Consider the following 24270-nt stretch of genomic DNA (forward strand, 5'->3'; position numbering starts at 1 on the left):
TTCATGGGATTTGTTGGGAAAAATAAATAGAACACAGCCGACCATATCCATTCAAGTTCCAAGGCTGTGACTGAGTCATTTTTCTTTGTGTGAGTACTACAGGGACAGCTTTACCTCCCTATAAATACCTGATCACTACCAATTCCAAAACCAGCAGCCCTACATTACTGCATTGAACCAATGCTGAGAAATGGCACTGCAACAGACAGCGAACAAATTACACTCTCCCTCCAGTTGTATGTTTTGAAATTACAAGAAGCCATCTCTCTCCCCCTTCCATTTTTAACAGATTGAGACCGTATTGATTTCTTGTTCAAGCGTCCATTGCCGGCCAATAAGGAGGGTGATTCACTTAGGGGGACCATGATAATTCACAGTGACACACAGTAATACCCGAAGGGCTCCAAAATGTCTGGTCCAGGGTCGGTGTTAAGCGAAAAGGGTGCGTCACATCTCGTCATTAAACCAGCAGATTTAAGGGGATTGTGACGCATCTCATGCTGAGGGTGCTGGGTGGTATTGCTAATTATTGAGGAAATAAGTATTTTTTTTATTTTCAAACCTTTTTGTGATCTGTATACCCAAAACCCTCTCCATTGGACTTTTAATGTTCATATGAGACAGTGAGAAAGGAAAAAACAGTTGGCCTGCAAAAGGTTTTTCAATCTCTAAAGAAACCCCTTCTTAGATATCTTTGTTTGTATACACCATACCAGGCTTGTCTTTGTGCTGTTTTTCATGGATTACATTTTTCCTTGATGGCTGTGGGAGTGGTGCAATTCCAAAGTCATAATTTGGACAAATGGATAGAGATGGCAAGAGCAAAAAGAGACTCAGCAGCAGACTACTGCTGCGGTAAGCAAATGACAGCTTGTCTTTGTCCGATTATCTAAAGGTCTCTTCTACAGTATGTTGTTTTTTTCCCTTGTTTACTTATTTACAATCACTCTTTTTTTTCCACGCCTCGCAGCCTTGTAATCACAGGAAGACGGCTGAAACCCATGGAGTCCCTGAGCGGCGCTGCAGTTTGAAACGAGGGGTTTGCGTGGGTGGGTGCCTGTCGGCCGATAGAGCATATGGACACTCTTGGATTGCCCCTCACGCGTTGGACCGGGGCACATATTGCTGCATAAGGCACCTTGTGAGCAGCATCGCAAATCAGCCGGCTGAGTACTGAGGGCTGGAGTGGAGGGGAGAGATGGAAGACGGAGAAAAAGCGAAGCGGGGGGGGGGAAAGAGAGGAGAGGGGAGGGGAGGAGGGGGATCCTTTCAGTGACAGAGATAGAAAGGGAAAGAGGAGGAGGGGATTGAGAGAAACAGAGGTGGGGGTAGTCACCGACAGAATGAGTGAGCGTGTGTGTGCATGTGTATGGGAGAACAAGTAGTGCTGCAGTGGAAACAGTGCGTAGAGGACTGCAGTTTCTGGTGCTGATGGGAGAGCGGTCGAGGGACGTTATTAAGGCTTTGTAACATTAACCCTCAATGCCTGTTTGGTGAATGGGTTAGCTAGTTGTGGACAGCAGGATTACGGAATTACGGTAGTGCTGGTAAGGGTGTATTTCGACTCTCTTCTCAGCCTTGCTTCAACACTTCCTTTGATGTTTCTGGAATAGAGTTCGAGGCGTCTAAAGCTGGGGGTTGCTGCCGTAGTTGAGCATTTTACAGACTGTATCTGCTTTCCTTTTTGTTCCCGTATTTGCAGGTGCTGTGTGTGCATGTTACTTCCTGATGCATGCGCTACAAAACTTTCATAATTCATTGTGTGGGAAATGCTGAAGATCCTTTGGGTCCTAATCTTCCCCCAAGCATCCAACGATGAATCTTGTCTTCGTGCAATATGTGTGCAATCTGTTATGGTTCCACATCAGGAACAGTTTGCAGCTCTGGATCTAGATTATTCTCATTGATCATGCCTCATTTAGCTGAGCCTGGTGGGTGTAGTACCTCTTTCCTGGAGAGTGTCCAGGAGGCTGCCCTGCTGACAGATGCTTTGCTTACCCCTGTAGCCACACCGGCTTCTCTCACGACTTCCCTGAGCACTGCAAAAAAACAAAAAAAAACAAACAAGTGGAGCTAAAAGAGAAAAAAAACATCACACTGATATAATTCAGGTCCGTTGTGTTGTACCTTCAATCTAACAAAACAAACACAAGCCAGGGTGCTCTTTACCTTTGGAGAGTGAGAAGTCAGGCATAAAAAGGGGCTGACAGTTGTGCTGAGGAGTATACAGAATAGAGGGTGGGGATTTTTTATAAAGTGCTGCAGGATGCTTTTTTTTTTCTGCTGTCTCTCATGGGACATACAACACAGGCAGCACTGAGGTGACAGAACCAAGGACAAAACCTATCTCTGGCTTCTTGTACCTCTTTACCCTGCCTTTCTGCAGCAGGCTCTTTATTAGAACACGAGTTTCATTAGATGTAATTTAATTACAGTTAATTAAAATAAACTGACTGTGAGCAAATAGGGTTTTGTTTTTGAGGTGGTTTTTTTTTTTGTTTTTTTTTAGACGTTTGAACCTCTGCAACTTCAAAACAAATATTACAAATTTTCACATCATGCTCAAAGAGAATTATTTATTATTCTGTCTTCAAAGCGCTTGGAGTCCTGAAGTAACATCCTGAAACACAAACCTGGTTTTTATTTCCCCCTCCAGAGTCTAACATTTGTAATTATCAGTGGGGTTTTTTTTATTGGGAGAGGTCACATGATCACTCAGGTTTCAGGAGTGTAGTAAACAAACACAAAAGCAGGATCTGAGGGATCTACAGCTAGGTGTATACTGTACCTGCGTACATGCTTACTCCTCCAATACCCACAGTACAGGAGACAAAAAGATGCCGAGCATGCTCTGAAGGTTTTCTCTTTCTGTCAGGCTCTGAAACATTCATGCAGGCTCATTAAGTCCGTACCTCAGGCGGCCGCTCCTATTGGCTCCCACACTGAGAAATACTCTCTGAAACTCTCATACATAACCAGAAAAATGAGAGGATGCTTTGAAGTTCACCAATCTTATTACTTTTTTTTTCTTTTTCATTCTCTCTGTGTGCTCCCTCCAAGAAGGCAGCTGGTGCCCAAAGCTGGAACTGCTCAAAGAAGAGGAATAAGAGAAGAGGCTTACTCTAACTATTCAGCCACGTAGGGTGATTTGCTTGAATGGCTGTCCCCTCTTGCACCCACTTCACTCTTGTGTTTCTGTTTCCTGCTGATTCTGGGAGCAGCTGTGGCTCAGTTAGTAGAGTTGGTCATCGATCAACCGGACGGTCGGGGGTTCGATCCCCAGCTCCTTTAGCCACATATCCGACGTGTTCCTGGGCAAGAAACTCCAGGTTGCTTCTGCTGCTTCAGCAGAGGCTTGTAAATGTGTATGAATGTGATTGGTTGCTGCCACTTTACATGGCAGCCTCTGCCCTCAGTGTGTGAATGGGTTTGTGTGGCCTGCGGTGTTAAAGTGCTTTAAATAGTCAGAAGACTAGAGAAGCACTACACAACCTCAAGTCCATTTACCATTTACCATTCATTAGATGGCTATTCCAGCATGGTCAAAATAAAATTAAAAAAAAGCCACCCATATTGGTCTGCGAGATGAGTCAGTGGTTTTCTCTTTGTCACATTATCGTTGCAATTGCTCTGCTGCTGTCAGTTTCTCACTCCAGGTGAGAAGCTGAGCCTTCCCAGTCCTGGCCCTGGCCCATTTGATGGCGTGTTGCTGGCAGGCGATTGCAGAGAGCTTCGGTGTTAAACGTTCAGATGCTGTCACCAGTCACGACCTCCTACTGGGCTGATGGCAGCATTTTCACCACTCTTTAATCTTTAGACGGAAGAAAATATGCCAATTTCTGTTGTGAGACCTCTGGCAGCATTTTCTTTCCACTTGGAAGAGAATATTTGTGACGGTCAGAGAGAGTGTACCGTGGAGCAGGGTACCACTTTGCTGTGGAGAGTAAGAGGAATCAATTGCTATGTGTTTCATCATACGAGAGATGTTTGTGTAACACAGGCAATGTTGGTGTCAAATCTTAAATTCATCCTTAAAATTTACCACAAGTAGTCAGTTGTTTGTTTAAAAAATAGTTTGGGGAAACTCATCTATTTGTTTTTTGTGGAAGAATAAGATGAGCAGATCGCTACAGCTCTAATAAATGTACAACAAGCAGGTGGTTAGCTTAGCTTAGCCCAGATTCTAGAAGTGTAATTTATACTTTATTAATCCTGCCAGGGGGAATTCGGTTTTACACTCTGTTAAATGAAAATGAACACACACATAGGCCGAAAAAAGTAGGGGGGATCTGCCAGAGTTGCTCTGTTAAATTACATGAAAATGCCTGCCAACCAAAGCTTGCAAATTAATCTTTTTTTTTCTTGTTTAGTTGAACCAAATACCCGACTGCAACAACAGATAGTTGTCATATTAGGGGTGTATTATTATGCAAAAAGCAGCTCTGTTACACTCAAACAAAGTTCATGAACCAGCTTCAGCTCAGAAACTAACACTTTTTTTTTATCTGTTCTTTTTCAAATCTGTACAAAAAAAAAAAAAAAAAAACGTAGTGTTAAAACGACAAGTCTATTTTCTGGCGAGCAACAGCAACTTCCAAGCAAATGATTAAAGCTAAGAAATAGGCCAGCACACGACCCACGTAAAACAGTGATATGTCCACATTTCTACACACTTTTTCCTTTTTTCCCTTTGTTGGACAGATAGGCTATTTGTTTCCCCATGTTTGGGATCTTTTAGCTTGCAGCTTGATATTAAACAGCAACTGGATAGCTTAGCTTAGCACAGCACAAAGACTTGCAGCAGAGGGAATGTTTCTGTAGTTGCCCCGTTAAAAAAGAAGAAAAATCTACCAGTTTGATTAATACAAAAACTAGAACGTTAAAACGACAAGTTCTTGGCTATTTTCATCCAAATACCGTTGATCATTAAGAATCAAACAAATAGTATTTCATTTGTAATTAAGTATATTTTAAAGGTACTGGTTTGCAGATTTATAATCTTACCTTTTGACTGAGCCGGGCTAGCTGTTTTCCAAGTTTCCAATCTTTTTGCTAAGCTAACTGGTTAGAGCTTCATGTTTAATGGTAGTTTGAATGCAAGTGGTGTCAATCTTTTAATCGAACTATCCACTAGAAAGCTACAAAGTAGATTTCTAAAAAAAAAGATACCCATAATGCAGTTATATCGGATGAGGTTAAGCACTTCCTGAGTCTCTTTCTACACATTTTCCTTTTTTAATGTCAATAGATCAGGCCTATCTGCAGTGCTGCAGAAGCCCTCTCCTCTTCCACATTTTCTCCTCTCGGCTTTACATGCAGATTGGGTCACTCTCTGCGTGACAGAATGATTAATCGACCTATCAGGGGACAGGGAAAGGGGCTGTGCTGAGACGGAGAGGGAGGATGTATGGCAACTGGGTGTAAATGATCCCTGCAGCTCCCAAGCTCTGCATTCAAACCCTGGCGCCTCCCACCTCCCTTTATAGCATCCCTCCTGATAATAGCTGAGTCACATTCAGCTGCAGGTGAGAATAAGCATTGTTTTATCTACACGAGCAGGTTTGTAAATAAGCCCCTCTGGACCAGTCTTTCGGGTTCGGCACACAATGAGTTATATGAGGGAGAGGCTCTTCTCTGAGATGATGCGCGAGGCTTTTTGACATCCTTATCTCTGCAGCTGCCCTCAGATGAGCAGTGGCAACCGGCAGGATTTCCTGATGCACTTGCGATTAGTTGACATAAACGTGTAATTGCCCCGTTGACATCTCTGATTGATGGTCACGGTCTTCTCTTGTGGATGCTTGTATTGTGCATGTTTGTATTCAGAGCGTTTGTGCAGCCCTGAAGGCTAAACACAGGGGTCTGATACCTTTGTAAACTTCCGCCCTGGATGGTTGCATAAGCAATTCTACTGACCTTTTTTTTGCAGAGGAGCTGCTGAGTGAATGTGTGTATGTCTTTTGCCCTGTTTTTCTCTTTGGCACTTCATTATTTAAAGGTTAGAGGCAGTTTAAGGCCTGTAGGCCTAAAAGAACACCCATTCATCAGTTAAGGAAGAAACAAAAAGCAATGTTGATGTATGAATAGCTTTTAAAATAGCAAGATTTGGTACAACTTAAAGCCACCATTAACACTTAGCTAATTATAGTTTTATGCTAATTGTCCAAAATGAACCCAAACAAAGGGACATACACAACTTGAAAAGCAGGACAGTTGGCAGGGTATTGCTGATAATTAATATCACTGCCTTGTTAGTTGAATGTAATTGCTTAATTACTGTTTAAGTCACATTGCAACGTCCTGACAGTTGCTTGGCACGTTCCTATCTATGCATTGTGGCAGGAGAATTGAAGGCTCTTGGTTTCGAGTTTCAGAATCTGGCTCTGGCATATGTTTTACACCACGAGCTGGGATTTTGGGTTTGCCCGAGCCCTTTGTCAGGCTCTTGGCTCTCCACCATGAAATGACAAAAGATCGAGTGTTTTTGTAACGACTAAAAGCTACCTTGCAGATATATGTCGCTGCCAGCCACTTGGCATTTACAGTGTCTGACTGGGCAAGCCAGCTGAGATGTGTTCAGCTGCAGGACTGTACTCTGACCAACATGCACAAAAGATGAAGAAGCGACAGCTTTGTGCTGAGTGGTTCAGAAGAGCAATGGAAGGGAAATGGAAGAGTACAGGATGCAACTACTCGACCTTTCCTAGCAGTTTTCAGCTAATGTATTTCCAGTGGAAAATTTACAGCCATGGAAAAAAATAAGTCACTTGAAAAAGTAATTGCTATTTTCTGACAGATTCGGTCTTTCTCAATATATCTGTGAACAATATTTTTTTTTTTTACTTTAAGGCTCCTGTTAGGAGTTTGCCTCTGTAATGAAGCAGCCTGAAATTTTGACCCATATCTGTACATGACCATCAAAAGCTTAAAAGACAATAATTGACAAGACTGACTATTTCTAAATAACGATTTTTAAACCCTCGAACAGCTCTTGCTGGGTAGGTGTCAGACTAAGTTAGTTACATTGCACTGTTTCCTGGTACAGACTCATAGTGAGTGATATTTTTGGCTGTTAAAAGAGGGGTAGCAGGAGCAGTAACTGTGTCTCTGTTTTCAGGATTACATGTATCAAGCTTTTTTAGAATAACAACACATCTACACACACACAAATGTATGTATAATGATGCTGAATTATGTTACATTATATTTATGCATTACATCATATTCTCAAGTATCGATACATTTTGGTAGATAACTTTTGATATATTTGATAAATTGTTACAATATTCTAAAAAAGCTTTTCCTTTAAGTTACTAAAAGGTCCGTTGTGTCATGACTAGACAGTTGGAAAGACCTTTAAACAAATGTCCAACTGTAGGTTTCTCTCATTGTTTATCCAGACTTTTGCAATACAGTGTTAAACCTGAAGGGAGCATGAAGTAACTATCAAATTTCAGAAGGAAAAATCTGACAATCACCAAAATTTCAACCAAAAGTTCCTGACAAATTCTTGAAAATGTCTGACGCAATGCAACAAAAAATTCCCAAGGAAGGTTTTTTTTTTCTAAATTTCTCTTTAAAATTTCGAATAAAAGTTTTCTAAAATCTCAATATTTTGATTTCCACTGAGGTAACTGTTTCAACCAGTCAATTAAATTTACGGTAGTACAAAAACATTTGCTGTGATTGTTTCTTCATAATGAATGTTTCCGCATATATAACTTATTTTGTTCGTCGGTTGGACTCAGGCCAAGCTCCACGCACTGTCTCATCCATCAGTGGTAAATAACAAGCAAAGCAGCCATCAGTATCCCCTCTGTAATCCTATTAAAACTTGGCCAAAAAGAGACCATTATGACTGCGGGAGCCACAAGTCCATTTCAGCAGGGGTAAATTACCATAGAGTAGCAAGAGTTCAGGAACAAAGCTGCACATTATCTCTAATTGAAACAACTCCACCATCTCTGCTGAGCTCTCTGACTGTAGTAATGCTCCGTCTGATGGATCTAATAAAATACCGTGCCCCTTTTTCTCGAAATGTTCCTGTACACATTTTTTTTTTAGCTGAAATGGAGTCCAGGCGGATCAGAGGTCAGACGTGACTCCGTCGATGTTGAGGCAATATTCGCTTCCCCGTATCTTCAAGTGTGTTTATCATAAATTCAAGATGCATGTCTTTGAACAATTACCCTTTGAATAATATCCTCCATATCTTGGCAAGTCGGCTCACTACCTAAAATAGCTCAGTGGGATCAGATGAAAGAGTCACTCAGCATGAGCAGTAGAAAATAGAGAGTTGGAGCACACACACACACGCGCGCGCACACACACACACACATTCACACACATACGTGCATTTCCTCAGTAGGAGATAATCTGCCCCGCTGTTTAAGAAATTCCAATTTGCATGCAAGTTGCATCAGCCTAAATCTGAAATTATCCAATTAACAGTCTCCCTACTACTTCTGCTACATTTTTAAATAACCCAACCCAGCCTACAGTAGAAATCATATTACTGAGACTTAGAGGAAATGAAGCTGCACAGGATGCTCAGCTACTTCGGCTGGAGGCCAAGCACTCCACCCACCCACGCATAACCCGTAATGTCACAGATGGCAGAGGGCCTCGGTGGGGGCTGAATCATTTCATTGGTGTCGTATAATTCTGTCTTTGAGGACTCAGGTCGTCTGTTGGGCATGTGACGAGCGAACAGACATTGCTCATTGGTTTCTCTTTGAATTCGCCGACCTTTTCACAGCACCTAATATTCAATACTTAATTTGCCGCCCCACTGCTTCTGACTGTTGCCCCGAGCTGGAGTCTCATGACCCCGTGACCATTTCTTTTCTGCTTTCACAACAGAAGCCATTTTAAGACGTTTGAAAGGATTTGAAACATGTGCTGCATTTAATAAGAAAATATGGATGGAAATGTAACTCAAAAACACACACATATATATAAAGCAGTTACTGGCAGACAGCTGTGTTAGCTGCGCTACAGGAGAGTTGTAAGGGCCACTGGGAAATGAAGGACTTGGCTGCCTGGCTCTGGGTTAATAATTAATTGCTTTTCAGGTTACTTGTTCTCGTGTAATGAAACAGCTGCCTGACTTTAGCCCGCTCTCCTTGGGTTGTTTTCTCCTAGATCTGACCTGGGTGCTAATAGGCCCTCCATAAACACAACCATCTCCCCTCGCGAGTTGTCTTATCCCCAGGCTGGGCTTTCCTGTCACTTGGGAGGATGTCACACTATGTGGTCAGTAGGTCATCACACGCATGACGTCAGATCAACTAAGACATTCCCTGGTCATGTGCTTTTATACTATACATGAAAATAAGGAGATGTGTGTTTACCGGGTGGGAGGTAATTAAGTAAAAGCATTTAGCCTGTAGGCGTCTTTGAGTGTTTCTTAGTGACGCATAGTGCTGATGAAGACAACATGTGATGCGTATGATTTGATAGTCTTCTAGTGTTCATCGTGTTGTACTCATAAGAGTATAAGACATATTTATGTCTTGTACTATTAAGAATCCTAAAACACACAAAGTGAGGCTCATTGAATATACCTCGGGTTGCAACCCAGTAGCTTAAGGGGGTTAAGATGCCTGATACAAGTCTTGCTAGGGAACTTCGTTGCATATCGCTTCACCTTACCCTAACCCTAACCCTTTTCCATTTGTTTCCTTTCTGGCATAGAAGTGCCTTGATTTTTTTTTTTTAAAGGTGCATTTAAATCAAAACCAGATATTCCCTGTATGTAACATTCAGGGTCAAAGTCATTATGTTCTATGGATTTCTGTTGTTTTATCTGCACTATAAATCCTGAAGAAGACGGTTCAGAGAAGGCAAAGAATGTTATATAATAATACATTAAGCTCTTTACACTGATGTCCTCTATAATGCAATAACCAACAAAGGTGACATTCATTATGACGCTGTCAGCCACGCTATAGCAAATCTTCTTCTGATGCATCCTTATAATGCATGAAGTTATTCTTATTCAGACTCTGGTTGTCTGTTATTAAATGGAAATGTAAAGCTTTTTTATTTCTATAACAGAAGAAGACTTGTTGTGTTTGTTAAAAATGTGTTTTTTTATTTCTTGTGAAATGAAACAAGCACACAGCTCCCCCAGATTCCATACAACCCCTCACAGTATGAAATCATGTTTTCCACAGTTATCATAGCCTTTTCCCCTTCCCATATGTTTAGGATGCTATATTTTAATAGACACATATAACCTTGTTGTAACACAGTTTCACTTTTTAATTCTACTGCCGTGTTCATACGTGGGTTTTCTACACGGTATTTGTTTGTGTACTAAAGATAAAAGTGCTTGATCCCCCTCCAACTCAGAGCAGTGTGTTTAGTGATAAGGGCCGGATCATGCCCGTAGCTGCTCTGCTCTGGGCCGTGGAGCAGAGCCATTTTGTTTTCACTAATTCTGATGACTCAAACGCTAACGAAATGAGACGTACATTGGGAGATGGAGCTAAAAACTCCCACACGATTGAGTAATTGAGAATAATATGGAATACGTATTGGATAAGAGGTCTATTTTTAACTTTTTTATTCATCCAGGGAAGGAATCCAACAAAACGGCCGGCTCCGTGCTCACTCGTTAACACAGGTTGTCACCTGGATGCTGCCCAGAAAAACCATAGTCTGATCTGCTCTCAGTGTGGCTCCACTGGAGCAGGTGGAGGTTAAGAGCCTGACTCAAGGGCATCTCAGTGATGTTAATGAGCAAGAGGCATGTGGTGCTCTATTACTTCCTTTCCAAAATGTAATAGTTGCTCCAGAGATTGAATCTCCAACGTGCCTCTTTCAAGGAAACATAACTTAATTGTAGATTTTTGCTTAAAGTTTGTTGCCGCTGCATCCATTTATCATCTTAGTAATTTAGAGTAGCGCAGTCCACGTCTGTCTGATATTTTGCCATGCCTCTACAGTGGCTTTAGGATTGACTGTTTCTGTTAGCTGGTGAACTGCGTGGGGCCAAACCGAAATATCTCAACAACTGTTTGATGGATTGCCTTGAGTTTTGGTGCATAAATTTGTGCTTCCCACAGGATCAGTGAACATCAAATCAAATCACAATCAAATCAACTTTATTTATATAGCACTTTAAACACAACATTGATTGATCCAAAGTGCTGAACATTGCAGAAACAAAGCATTCAAAAGTAACAGACAAGAATAACAACAATTAAAATAAAAACATGCTTTAGGAAAATGTCTTTTTGTCTGATCATTTTTTCAAAACCCAAACACTTCTGACTTTTACGACGCCCTAGCTTTCCTCAGTCTGTCGCAAGTGTTAGCAAATGTGAGCATGCTAACATCAGTTATCATCATGTTAGCCCTGTCATTGGGAGCATGTCAACATGCTGTCATTAGCATTTAGCTCAGGTCACTGCTGTGCTGAGGTGCAGTCTCACAGAGCTGCTAGCATGAAGAGATGCTGCTCTGGGTTAAAACAGCCAGATGGATTATTCAGATCTAGTTGTTATTAAACGGATGAAGTTTATTGGCTTTCTCAAATCTTATCTTTCTTAAACCCGACAATCTTGTTATAGATTAAAGAGGATACATGACATCCGTATTCATGTAAAAAAAAAATTGTCATGGATTGAGTCTTAAAAGCTTCACTTAACTTGGACTAATGGTCATAAAACAGAAACATGCACGTCTGTGTCCTCTCTGTCTCTCTTCACTGTCGCCCTCAAAGTGTGGGAGATAAAACAGCTTGAGCTCATATCCATGAATGTTAATTTAACTGGTCGGATGTGAGGGACAAACAGGGTGAAATGAGCATAAACCACAGATGCAAGTGGATGCTTTTAACACAATATCTAAAGTAATGGACGATACAGAAGAGAAAGTGATTCCTGTGATTGCTGTCTGACTGAGCAACACTCTCATTTTCAAATATGTGATGGGTTATAGTGATTCTGAGTCATTTTCTCAATTTTCCCAATAACCTAGTTCCCATCTCAGTATATTATAACAAGACGACGGCTATTCGTACCTCAGCGTACATAAAGGCTGCACCAATCTTTTCAGAGACGTATATTTTAAGATGTATAAATGGTTCTTGGCCTGTGAATAATATGAGCTTATCCTTCCCGCTGTCAGTCTGAATTTGAATAATTTATACGTGGCAATAAATAGAAGCAGAATCTCAGGCACCGACTGGGAGAAGTGACAGTCGAGAAATGGGAAATTCCTCCTCTTTTTGCCCGTATCACCATGACGTTAATAAAATCAACGTCAGAAGTCACCTCTTGTTATGCTCGTCATCTTTCTATGGATCCAGGTCTTGCTCGATCACTCATCACTCTGGCGACAGGCCGCTCTCAGCTGCACTTGTCACAGTGTGACTTCTGGAACCGATAAGAGCTCTGATTGAACATTTGTTTGGCCTGTAGTTACAACAGCCTGTAGATGTTCATTTAGTTTCTTTGGTGAAACACCTCCCCTGGCCAGGCTCTGTTGGCTTGACTACAGGGCAGACACAGGACAAAACAAATGTGAAATGATAGTTATTTCTTGTGAATATATCGTGGGTAAATGGTCTCAAGTCGTTGTCCACTGACCGCATAACACTGTCAGATATAAAGGGAAATGAGAGACTACGGTGTTGACTGTTATAGTTATTCATTATACAAAATAAAGGTTAATTACCTCTCAGAAAAAATGGATCGAATGTTAGAAAGCCAAAAGCTTAAGAACTTGGATCAGTTAAGTTGTCACATGTTTGAAATGTTGTCCCAGTTGTTTTTCACTCGCTGTATTATTTAGTCTTATATTATAATGGATGGATGGATTGATGAATCAAAAGATTGTTGTCATTATTTGGATGTATATTTAGGAGTTATACTGCTGTGTCATACCAATGTGACCTTAATGTAAAGAAGGTAAAATGACCTTTTTCAAGTCTGAGCATAATGAGTCTGGCTAGAGTCATCAAATTCATTTATTTGCACTCGGTTGGAATTGCCTTATTACATTTTTTTTTTTTTTCAACCAAACACTTTGTGGGCTTAAGGGTGACACGTGTCAATCAGGGGCTTAAATAGATCATTTAATTTTTCACAAGGTGCTTCCAGCTGCCTTTGTTCTTAATTTGTTTTGGCGTGGATACTTTTAATTTGATGGACAAAGAGGCCTTTGGCAAAGACAAAAATATAACTTGATTGTGATAATTATGATTTGATCCTTGGGTACTAAATGTGCTTTTGTTGTTAAACTAAAAAAACGATGAGCCAATGTGCACCAACTTGATTTGGAAATTATTTCATTCACATTCATGTAACAAAAACCTTGTGATTGGAGGTTTATTTTGGGCCTTTATATAGAGATAGGACAGTGGATAGAGTCAGAGATTGGAGAGAGAGAGAGTAGGGAACGACATGGGGGAAAAGGATTTGAACCCGGGCCTCTTAAGTACTATAGCCTCCATGCACGCACAATAACCACTAGGCTACCAGCGCCCCTGTATTTATGTTTCTTGTGCTTACTTAAGGTTTCACATGGATCTATGGGTCTGAAATAAAGTGTACAGTAAAGTAAAGTTTGTGAATGGACAGCAACAATATTTTACTTTTAAATACCTAAAGTTATACTTTAAAGGAATACTTTTGAATATTTCATAAGGTTGACTCGATGTGAGGGCTGCTTTGTTGGGAATGGATTGTCTTTTTATGATTCTATTTGTCATCTGCATCCATTGAACTCATCAGAAAATCCAGCAGAACCAGTTTGTGTTTGCTCTCGTGGCAGATGTAGAAAAGAAAAAAAAGGCTCAGGCGTGGATCTTTTGAAGACACTCTTCTCTCTCAATCCTATCAGCAACTGCAGGGAAAAACAGTTCAATCAATTCCTTCCTATCTAGTCTGACATTCACGTTATGCAAGTGTGTTCCTAAATAATATGACATGGGCGTTTATTTGTTATTTTATCCAGCTAGATTTTTCTCCCATGCATACACATTAATTTGGTTTTCATAGTTTTCCTACAGGACACTTCTACATGTTGGCAGGGATTTAACGACTGATCTTTCAACAACTGGCCCTCTCCACCTGAGAGATAGCAACACTTGTTTCATTATTTGGACATTTTCTGAAGACTGCATGATGTTCAGTGAAGAATCATGTCTTTAAACAGCTTGTAGAACATTCTATGCATCGCACCTTATCAATCTGTTTAGTGAGACAAGTTAAACCATAGCTGAGAAACATTCCCTTTTGATTTCTCTTCTGCTGACTTAATACATTACTATAAAAGCTAGTGTGTTATCACCTTTATGCATGAATTATTTTGTGAAATACAAAATTGCACAACAAACAGGAACTCTGCATGGGGTTCCTCTGATTTTAATGTTTCCAAAAATGTGAAAATTGGTTAAATGAGCCCCTCTGACTTGCTACATGGGAATTTTGACATAGTAGTTAAACATAATGGGCATGAGTGGGGGGGGGGGGGGAGACAAGCCAATGATGGTTGGATACTCACATTTCCTCCTCTCTCTCCTAATGACGGTTGTTTTCATTCTGTGTCTCAGGGACTGTGTGTGCAGCCTAAATGAAGTGGAACTTGTTAAAGCAGACAACGCCCATGGTCGCTGCCAAGCCAACGGGGGCCAGTGCCTTGACTGTGACTCCAGCCCCCGTCGCATTAGTCTCCGCTGATAACTCCACCGAGCCGGTCGACAAGAACGATGCCTTCGACGAGATCAAGAACAAGTTCCTGAATGAAATCGACAAGATCCCACGTGAGTGCCAGACAAAGACCCCGCCGACTTTGTACTGATGTGACTCTGAGCAATGATTTTTGAATTAGATTCTCTCTTTAGCTTCAGGCATCGGCAGCCTCATAATGTCTTTATTCACTATTGATCACTGGCTGCCCTTCCTAATGGCAAAGGAATCTAATTTACACCCAATCTAATTGCTAACCTAGCACCTCTCACTAAATATGTTTGGCCTAGGACATGACATGAAGAGGGCTAAATGATTGCTTGGTTAAATGTCAAAGTATTTGCTTCTTTTTCTTCTCTTTCCATGTGTGGATTTTGGATCTCTGTGTTGATCTGTATGTCCTCTTCAGTGCCGTCCTGGGCCATCATTGCCATCGCTGTGGTCGCTGCTTTACTCATTCTAACATGCTGCTTCTGCATCATCAAGAAATGCTGCTGCAAGAAGAAGAAGAACAAGAAGGGCAAGAAGGGGAAGGGTGACATGGGAATGAAGAATCTCAAAGGGGGAGAGGTATGTTCCACCGCGGGAGGTTGCATCCCGGCCAAGGGGGAATCTATACACGTACACTGTAGATGAATCAGGAGCCTGATTGTGAGCCTATTATGTAACAGCTGTGGGGCTTACAGTATCACACTGTGCTGAAATACAGAGAAAACATGCATGTAGAGCTACATTTGACTCAGCTAATTATATAACAAACTGTAGTAACACCTTTTTAGTCCAGTATGTGTTATATTACATATCATTTCTGTTTACTGTTTAACTCTTTGATGGCTTTCTAACGCCGTTTACTCTCCACAGGTTTTAATAACAGTCTTTACCCGTTCTTTTTTCTCCTTTTATTTCAATTACTTAAAGTATTTGTCATTAATGTTATTGTTGCTCTTTCTCTCACAAGTGCTTTTTGGGATTTGAGTGGAAAATGACAGGACTCTTATGTCTTCAGCCCAACTATTGTTTCCCCATTCATGAAAGAGTAATTATGAAAATTAGAGGATAGCACAATGCGGTTGTTTTTTCGTCCTATAATTATAATTTTTTCACATACATGACTGATGATTTGGCCGAATACAATAAGAAAGCATCTTAAAGTGGAGCTATTTTTAAATCCCAGCCGCCTTGCTGCGCAAGATATGATTGTGCTAATGAGTAGGCCCCTCTATCTGTCATTTTCCTCGCTCCCGTACAGTGTAGCTGACTGCATTTGCTGTGATGACCCTTCTTTTGGTGTCTGCTGTGAGTTCAATCTCTGCCTTTGTCTCTGCTCTCCTCCTTCCTGCTTTGTGTCTTATGTGTGCTCCGTGTATCTTGACTGTGGTGGACTTCTCTGCCTACGGTAGGTCTGACAGCACGCGGTGCCCCTCTCTGGCCGCTCTGTGTAAGCGCAGACCAGGGCGGGGTGGGGGGAGAGGTGGTGGTGGTGGTGGTGGTGGTGGTGGATTGTGGGTGGTGGGGCGGGGCTTGAGAGGGGTAGGGTTTTGGATTGCAATGTTGATGACAATGAGTGCTATGGCTTCCTTAGTTTTTTATGCAAGCTTAGGTGCTGCGGGTGCTTGAGGAATCTATGGGAGCGATTAAGCTGCTTCGCAAACCCCACTGAAATGATATGCCGCACCAACTGCTATGTCTTGAAAATCAGAGTTTGCTATTTGTTTTACAAAAAAAAAAAAACAAGAACAACAAAGCAGAGATGTGTTTAAGTGTCTATGGTTTGAAATGAACATGAAACTCATCCTATGGTTGAGCCCTTGAATGACGAGTGCACTCAGCAACTCACTAGAGATCACTAACATGCATGTGCAAGGGGTAAGCTGGGTATTTGTCAAATAATAGCTGGAACTTTACCTAACTGAGAGCTTTGAGCATGTTTCCACCATGACGGGCCTCCATTGTGAACACACAACCAAAACAATTGACGTCATGCACACATTTTTCTCTAAAGGGATACATTAACGTGGGTTTAAAAGTCATACACTGAGCCATACGGAGACACCCCGTGCAAACACGCTCCAAGTTCCACAACAGATAAAGCTGTTTGTATCTCTTGACAAAGACCAGCATATGCCCTTGCAGTAGGTACCATTGAATGGCCACAACTTGACTTGAGAGTAACTTTCCTGGATGACCCATGCTGCTGACATACTAGGTGACAGTCATTGACGCCCTCTCCTCCTTGAAGCACTCGGGTCTCACTGAGGAGAAATGGTGGGCCAGAATGTTTGCCTACGTTTGCAGTCTCCATAAATCCAAAGTTAAACCAACAATAAATTGGCTTTATTTTTTTATTTTTTTTACACGTATTTTGCTGAACAATACATTGGTCCTGAGGGCACAGTTCAGCCCACTGAGTTGAGCAAAGGGCAACGCATTCAGACACACCAGGTCTTTATCTTTGAACCCCCCCACTGGAAGTTTGAGAACATCTAGACATTTCCAATTTAGCATGACCCCCTCCATGGATGTGTACATTTCACTCAGAAAATCTGTAAAGACATTTTTGGAGTTCACAAAAAAATTTGTCCCAGAGGTTTAAAAGACTTTTAGGTAAGGTGATACATTTACATTTTCCATCAGTAAGAAACTCGGACCCTGCATTGTGTGGCCTGGCATGCCTGAATGAAAAGCATTTAGCACAACAAAGATAGAGAATGCCACATGTACTGTAAGGATATTGTGTGAGAATGTAAGACAGTTTGAGTGAGATTTTAAGCATGCATGAGAGCCTGCATGGAAGAAAATGTGTGTGCGAGTACATGCGGGGGTGTGCAGTACAGTATGGTGTGTGATGGGTGTGATAGTGTGTATTATCTGTGTGTGTGTGTGTGTGCCTTGTTCCTCTTCCAGCTCATCAGTGAGTAGCTGGACCCTCCAGTCTTACGAAGACATCAGTGTTTTTTCAAGAAGACAGCCATAGGAAAGTAGGCCATACTAAGATATTATCCAGCTTTGTATGACGTCCAGAATGAAAGTTTTGCTTTAATATTCACATCAGAGCAAAGTGCTCTCGATCCCTTAGACGTCTCCTCCTCTAACGGCACCAAAAGACTGAAGAGTCATCGGGTGTGATGGTAAAGAAAGATGGCCGATAGCAGACCACTTGATTTATCTTCTTCGTGCAGAACACATTTTCAGGAGCAGTTAGCCATCTGTAAACCGATGGATTTTGTTCTAAGGTAGAAAAAGAGGGGCAATAGTTTGCCTTAGAGTATGAGTGTGGAATAAACCATTAAATAAAACCGTTATTCAGTTAGCTTCAGCAATGAGGCCAGCAGACTAATCCTGGCAAAATCCCATCAGCTATACTAGTGTAAACACATTAATGAGACTTTGGGATGTCAGGAGGAGATAAAAAGGCAAACACTCGTATTGTCTGGCTTGAAGTAGACCAGTTTTTAGAGCGGCTTACACATCAGTGTGAGGATTTTCAGCTGCAGTTTTAGCCAGTTGGAGAGTAAAGTGTCAGGAATCACTGCGTCGGTGGTTTGATCAAATCACATCCCCTCTCTGTAGCTGCGTCCTTCAGTACGTCTCAGTAAGGACGCTCTGCTGCTCGCGACAGCCCAGTACTTGAAACCCTGCACACAAGGTGGAGAAAACAAACAAGAACACCTTGCATTATAGCGCAATGCGTTGCGATGTCTCTGCAAAGCATACCAGTCGGAACGGTCCACTTCCTCTTCAAAATGAGAGAACTTTGCTGTGTTTTTCTGAGAATATAACCCATAATATCCCTCAGCCTGTTCACTTGTCACATTGGCTCATCTTTGCTGATACAGCTCTCTGCTGTGTGGGATATGCCGTCACGATTTTTTAGACTTTTTTTTATAACCAACTTAACATGACTCACTTGGGATTAGTCATATCTGGGATTTGTGTAGTTGCCTGTGTTGTTGCTTGTGTAACTGCATTGCAGTCCCCTCAAAGTTGAAATCCCTTTTTTCCTGTTATGCTCCAAGTACTTTATCCATCCCCTGTAATATCACAATTACAGGCACCTACACAAGCCACATATATTGATGTGCAAAAAATACAAAACAGTTAGCTGTAATGATGTAATAAAGGTCTCAGAATCACAGGTTTTATTTTTTTACCAGTCAGAAGAGCTTCCAGAGGTTTCTGCATGGCTGTTGTATTAGATTGCGATATACTGTAAGGTGATCCTGTTTTTCTGTCCACCCCTTGTATTTTGACCGTTTTTTTATTCTCTTGTTTCTCACTTTTTCCTCACTCTTTCTTTCTGTCTCTCTCCACTCTTTGCACAATAAACTATTCTAACAGTTCTAAAGACATTTCTTCAGCATGTTGTAGTCAAAGAGAAAACCCCCCCCTCTGTGTAAGGCAGATTTGAATACACGTGTCAAACTTAATTAAGTAAAGGAAAACAGCAAATGGTGTCACCCAAGAAATAGTGAAATCAAGTCAGGTTGCAACCGTGGTCATCGATGAACAGATTGCACTAGTAGCACCGGGGTGAGAGTGGGGTAAGTGGCAGGTAGGTGCTGTGACTAACCCGACTGCTGATGCCCTGGGTTTAGAGTTCAGCACAGCCACCAGCTCACACTCGTCCTCTTACGCCTTCTCCTGCCGCCTGCCTCCCTTTTTTGTGTCCCTGCAGAAACAACAGGATGACGATGACGAAGAAGATGACGTGGAACCCGGACTGACCGGAGACGAGAAAGAGGAAGAAGTGAAGGAGAAAGAGAAGCTCGGGAAGCTGCAGTACTCCATTGACTATGACTTCCAGGAGAACAAGGCAAGCCCTTTAAAGATTTGACATTATTTTAGAACTACTAGCTGAATGTCATTTTGCAGCAGCTTGCAGGTATAGTTCACATACATCCATATTTGCAAAGAAGCTTAAGTAGTTTACAGACTTTTTCCTTTTTTTGTTTGTTGTTAATCTCTGAAAACACTACAAATGGAAACTGGGTCATATTGGATAAACCTTAATAGGTGACAGTTTCTTTGTGGTTTTAGTTGTGGTCATGTAGTAGAGAATTCAGATGTGTTTAAAACAAAAACAGAAGAAATTGCAGCTCTGTCCGTGTTAAACAGGATTGATTAGTTTGGAATCTTCTTTTAATAACTTCTTTTTTTAAGGCTATGGTCTTCCAAGCAGGCGGCCCAGGTTCGAATCCCGCCTGTGGCACCTTTCCCACATGTCATTCCCCACTCTCTCTCTCTCCCTGACTTCCCAACTCTATCCACTCTCCTATCTCGCCATTAAAGACCCAAAAAGCCCAAAAATACATCTTTAAAAAAAAATTAAAAAAAAAAAAACTGAAATTTCAACCGTAAACTTGTTGGTGTAAAAGTGTGGATTGAACTATTTACATTGTTGTTTAATATTCTAGCAGTGACAGCTTGAGTCCTTGTTTCTGGAATGCAGGTTTTTGACAAGTGGACTCATTATACAAAACCAGAGCTGGTATTGACCGTACTTACATGGCAATCAGTTTCCTCTGAAATCATGTTGAGGGTTTGAGAGCTCGAAGCTGGGCTGCACCAACAAGCTGTGCACAAAGTGGTTCTAGTGGCTTGATAATAATGCTTAAGACATGAACACAAAGAACACAGAGGCATTTTACTATCTGAAGCACATATAGCTCCTATTGTGATGCATAATTCATAGTTACTGGTTGCATACAACACTAAAGTAGCTCCACTAACACATTCAGCATCACACACTACACTTTATGATTTATGATAAAGGCCTATTCGGCAGACCAGGAGGTAGAGAAGTGCACTACCACCTCATATCTATGCTACAGATTTCACCTGATAACAGCTGTTAAAAGGTCTGATAAGACCTGAAATCTGTTGAGGGATTGCAGTACCCGAGCTGGAGAAACTCTCACTATTTAATCTCGTACTGCCTCTCTGCTCTCTCCCCCAGCTGACTGTGGGGATCCTGCAAGCAGCTGACCTCCTCTCCATGGACAGCGGCGGCACCTCTGACCCCTACGTCAAGGTCTTTGTCCTCCCAGACAAGAAGAAGAAGTACGACACAAAGGTCCACAAGAAAACACTCAATCCCGTCTTCAACGAGACCTTTACCTTCAAGGTAAGCCGGAACAACTCTCAGACACCCTTTAGTTATTACTTATTAAAATAACATGCACGTCATGCTGTTTGATTTGTAGACGGGCTCGTTAGAGGGTGAAACGTTCCCCTCTTGTCTTTTGTCTCGCCTGAGATTCTTGTATCTTTTTCACACAGTCTTCAGTCCAGCAGAGATAAAAAGGAGCAGACATATTGAAGGTGTCTGACAAGGAGAAAGTGGTAGAGAATCAAATTAAAGGAGAGGGCCACCTCTGGTGCACCACGCCTGCTGACACAGCTCTATAAAACACAATTCAAACAGATTTCCCTGCTCAAAGTCAGGCTCGTTCTGCTGAAGCTGCATGTTTAAGCTTCAGGTCAAAGTCACAACCTGCACTACTACTGTGTTCTTTGACGTGAGCTGTGCTTGAAGTGTTGGATACCGTATGTCACAAAGCCTCCTGCAGATGAGTGACAGAGGATCCGTTTTCTGTTTTCCAGATCCCGTTCCAAGAGATGGGAGGAAAGACTCTGGTGATGTGCGTGTACGACTTTGACCGCTTCTCTAAACATGATGTCATCGGGGAGATTAAGATACCCATGATGGCTCTTGACCTGGCAAAGCCGGTCGAAGAGTGGAGAGACCTGGACAGCGCAGATCAAGAGGAGGTAAGAGTCATGCGGCGGAGAGTTGAATTGTTCTTTCCACACTTTTGTTTTGCTCCATGACTTTTTCTGATGTGGGCTCAGGAGCTGTATTGATGAGGCAGATAACCGTTAAGATATTGATATTTGAGAGTTGTGAATGTATGTAAGGATCCATTATCAACATACTGTACGTATTCTCCCATATCAACACGTATGTATAATTAGAACCAGCTGAAGAGGCTACGTTAGATATTTTTACTGCAAAACATTTTCTTTTTCACCTGATTCCGCTACTCCCCTCAGCTTTATGGAGCTTCATACTGTAGTGCGTTCCAGATCATTTTTAGCTGTCCATCCTTCAGCTTTACTGCTGTGGTTCAAAATATAATATGAATCAAGCACCAGAGGAGGTTTGTGACCCTGTATAAACCAGCTCTCTCAGATGTGTGTGTCTCTTTAAATGAAATGAGCCCCCCCTCCCCCTGAGTTTTCCTGGTAGACATCACTCCTTCACTATCGAGAATAAAAATGGCGGACCTGCCCAGGTTTGCTCTAGGCTGGGGGTGGAGTCCATGGGTGGCGATACCAGGGGAGGGGAGGGTATTTTCTTTTTACCAGAATCCCACTGTGACATCACAACGAGAGCAAATTTGAAATGGAGCATTTTTCCCTGTGTTGTAAGAGTTATGCAGACCACAAACAAAGGACTGGATGGATTTATTTCACACTTTGTGGGTCAGTAGACTCTCAGGTTACCCAAATACATGTTCAAAAACACTGTAAAAGTGGATTTTGCATCCCCTTTAAGCATAAATCTCAAATGCAAAAGGAAGCTTTGTTCAGCTTTCAGAATGTTTTAAATCCACCGTCCACCACCTGCTCAGTTCCAAAATGGAAACTGTAAGCGACAGTTTTAAAGCAAATGTGTCAGTGCTCTCTGTTTATAAAGGCGACACTTCACAATCTTGAGAATATCTTTTTTGGTTATTCTTTTGTCAAACATATTATATGGTATATAGACTGCAGAAGGCTGCACTTTGCAGAGTTTCATGTTCTCTCCGTGCATGTGTGGGTTCTCTCCAGATACTCCGGCTTCCTCCCAAAGTCCAAAGACATGCATGTTAGGTCAATTGGTGACTCTAAATTGCCTGTAGGTGTGAATGTGAGTGTGGCCGGTTGTCCCTCTCTATATGTCAGCCCTGGGATTGACTGGCGAACAGTCCAGGATGTACCCTGCCTCTCACTCAGTGACAGCTGGGATCAGCTCCAGCACCACTCAACCCCCAACAGGAAAAAGCAGTATAGATGATAGAATACTTCGAATGCAACTTAAAAAGAGAAGTTTTATGTAAACTGGAGTACATTTTAAAGAAACTCGGAGCAGAAAACACTTTTCCACAGCGAGCAACCTGACCAGCTGACTCAGCTGATGACATAGTACAAAAATAACCAAGGTGTCAACTTTGTCTGTGCACCAGTGTGATTCAGAGGGCTGAAAGAAACACTGTTGTGTGTGTTTCTTACCAAATGCTCTGTATTTGTGCAGCCTGTTATGTGTTTTTTTAATCATTGTGCACCACCTGAATATGAAAAACAGTATGTAATCAATTTAGCCTCCCAAGAGCCATGTACAAAGACTTACTGATTCTACAGTTGCCTGCGGGCTCAAATATATTATTTATTCTCAAAAGATCAACTATAATTAATTAAGAACGGCTCAGGAATTATTCCTAATGGTGTTTTTGTCTAGAATTAAACTTCAAAGGGGCAGTTTGTGTATAAATACGTATTGTGAATAAGAGATAATGAAAAACCTCCCTCAGACCTGCCTTAACTTTCTCCCTGTCCCACCTCCTCACAGCCGGAGAAGCTGGGTGACATTTGCATCTCTCTGCGTTACGTCCCCACTGCTGGAAAACTTACCATCTGTATTCTGGAGGCCAAGAACCTGAAGAAAATGGACGTGGGAGGACTGTCAGGTATATAAGCGGAGCTGAGAATGAGATATTACATTTTATTATCACACTCTTATGCCTGACACTGTTTCTTCTGACCTTTCGGTGCGCTTCATGTGAAATGTGGATGCTTGCAGCGGGACTGCGGTGAACAAAGCAGCGTGCCTGTGAGCACAGCCATTAGGTCGGTCCTGCTCTGCTCACGTGCTGACGCTGCAGTGCTTACCATGCACCAGCTCACGCTCCCTCTGGCTTCAGCATGGGCCCCATCTGTTGGTGCATCACAGCATTGCAGCCCCAAACATGCATGTGCAAAGGCAATTTCAACAGCCTCGCCGTGATTTTGCCTTCCCTCTGTTTTCAGATCCCTATGTGAAAATTAACCTGCTGCAGAATGGGAAGAGGCTGAAGAAGAAGAAGACAACAGTGAAGAAGAACACTTTGAATCCGTACTACAACGAGTCCTTCAGCTTTGAGATTCCTCTTGAGCAGATGCAGGTATGGTCTTGGACTGTTTAAGCTCTTTGAGAGGAAGAAAGAGTACCATGTATATTAAGAAATAAAACAGTTGTTCTGAAGAAATACAAGTGTATGAAAGCACTGTATCCAATCAAGAAAACAAATGAATAATTACTGCTTAAAGGCCTTGTTCAGTTGTAGTATCAACAAAGCAATCAGGCAGGGAAACATTCAATTATGGCAGAGATGTAATTTTATGCACAGAAAAGACACACAAACACTATTTTAAATCCTTCATTCTAAGTGAACCACACTGACAAAGTTTATACAACAGATGGTCATTTAGACGTAAATCTAAGGATAATCACTTATTTATGAGCCATTTGCAATCAGTTGTGACCTCA

The 24270-nt window shown here is 41.8% G+C and overlaps 1 protein-coding gene across 4 annotated transcripts in view; it reads left to right on the forward strand.

Moving 5' to 3' along the window:
- Positions 1-24270, forward strand: part of LOC132989698 (synaptotagmin-2-like) — a 67017-nt gene that overhangs the window by 35066 nt on the left and 7681 nt on the right. For 2 of the 4 annotated variants that reach the window (XM_061057468.1, XM_061057466.1), the window contains 7 exons: positions 14567-14776; positions 15112-15272; positions 19378-19515; positions 20659-20826; positions 21306-21473; positions 23314-23431; positions 23772-23905. In XM_061057468.1, coding sequence (XP_060913451.1) covers positions 14587-14776; positions 15112-15272; positions 19378-19515; positions 20659-20826; positions 21306-21473; positions 23314-23431; positions 23772-23905 — 1077 coding nt within the window. In that variant the 5' untranslated portion in view covers positions 14567-14586. Of the gene's footprint in view, positions 1-1333; positions 1548-14566; positions 14777-15111; positions 15273-19377; positions 19516-20658; positions 20827-21305; positions 21474-23313; positions 23432-23771; positions 23906-24270 lie in introns of those variants that run through there. The other 2 variants (XM_061057467.1, XM_061057469.1) reach the window with 2 other exon arrangements.

This window comes from Labrus mixtus, chromosome 15 (assembly GCF_963584025.1).
Source record: "Labrus mixtus chromosome 15, fLabMix1.1, whole genome shotgun sequence".
NCBI classification, from domain to species: Eukaryota; Metazoa; Chordata; class Actinopteri; order Labriformes; family Labridae; genus Labrus; species Labrus mixtus.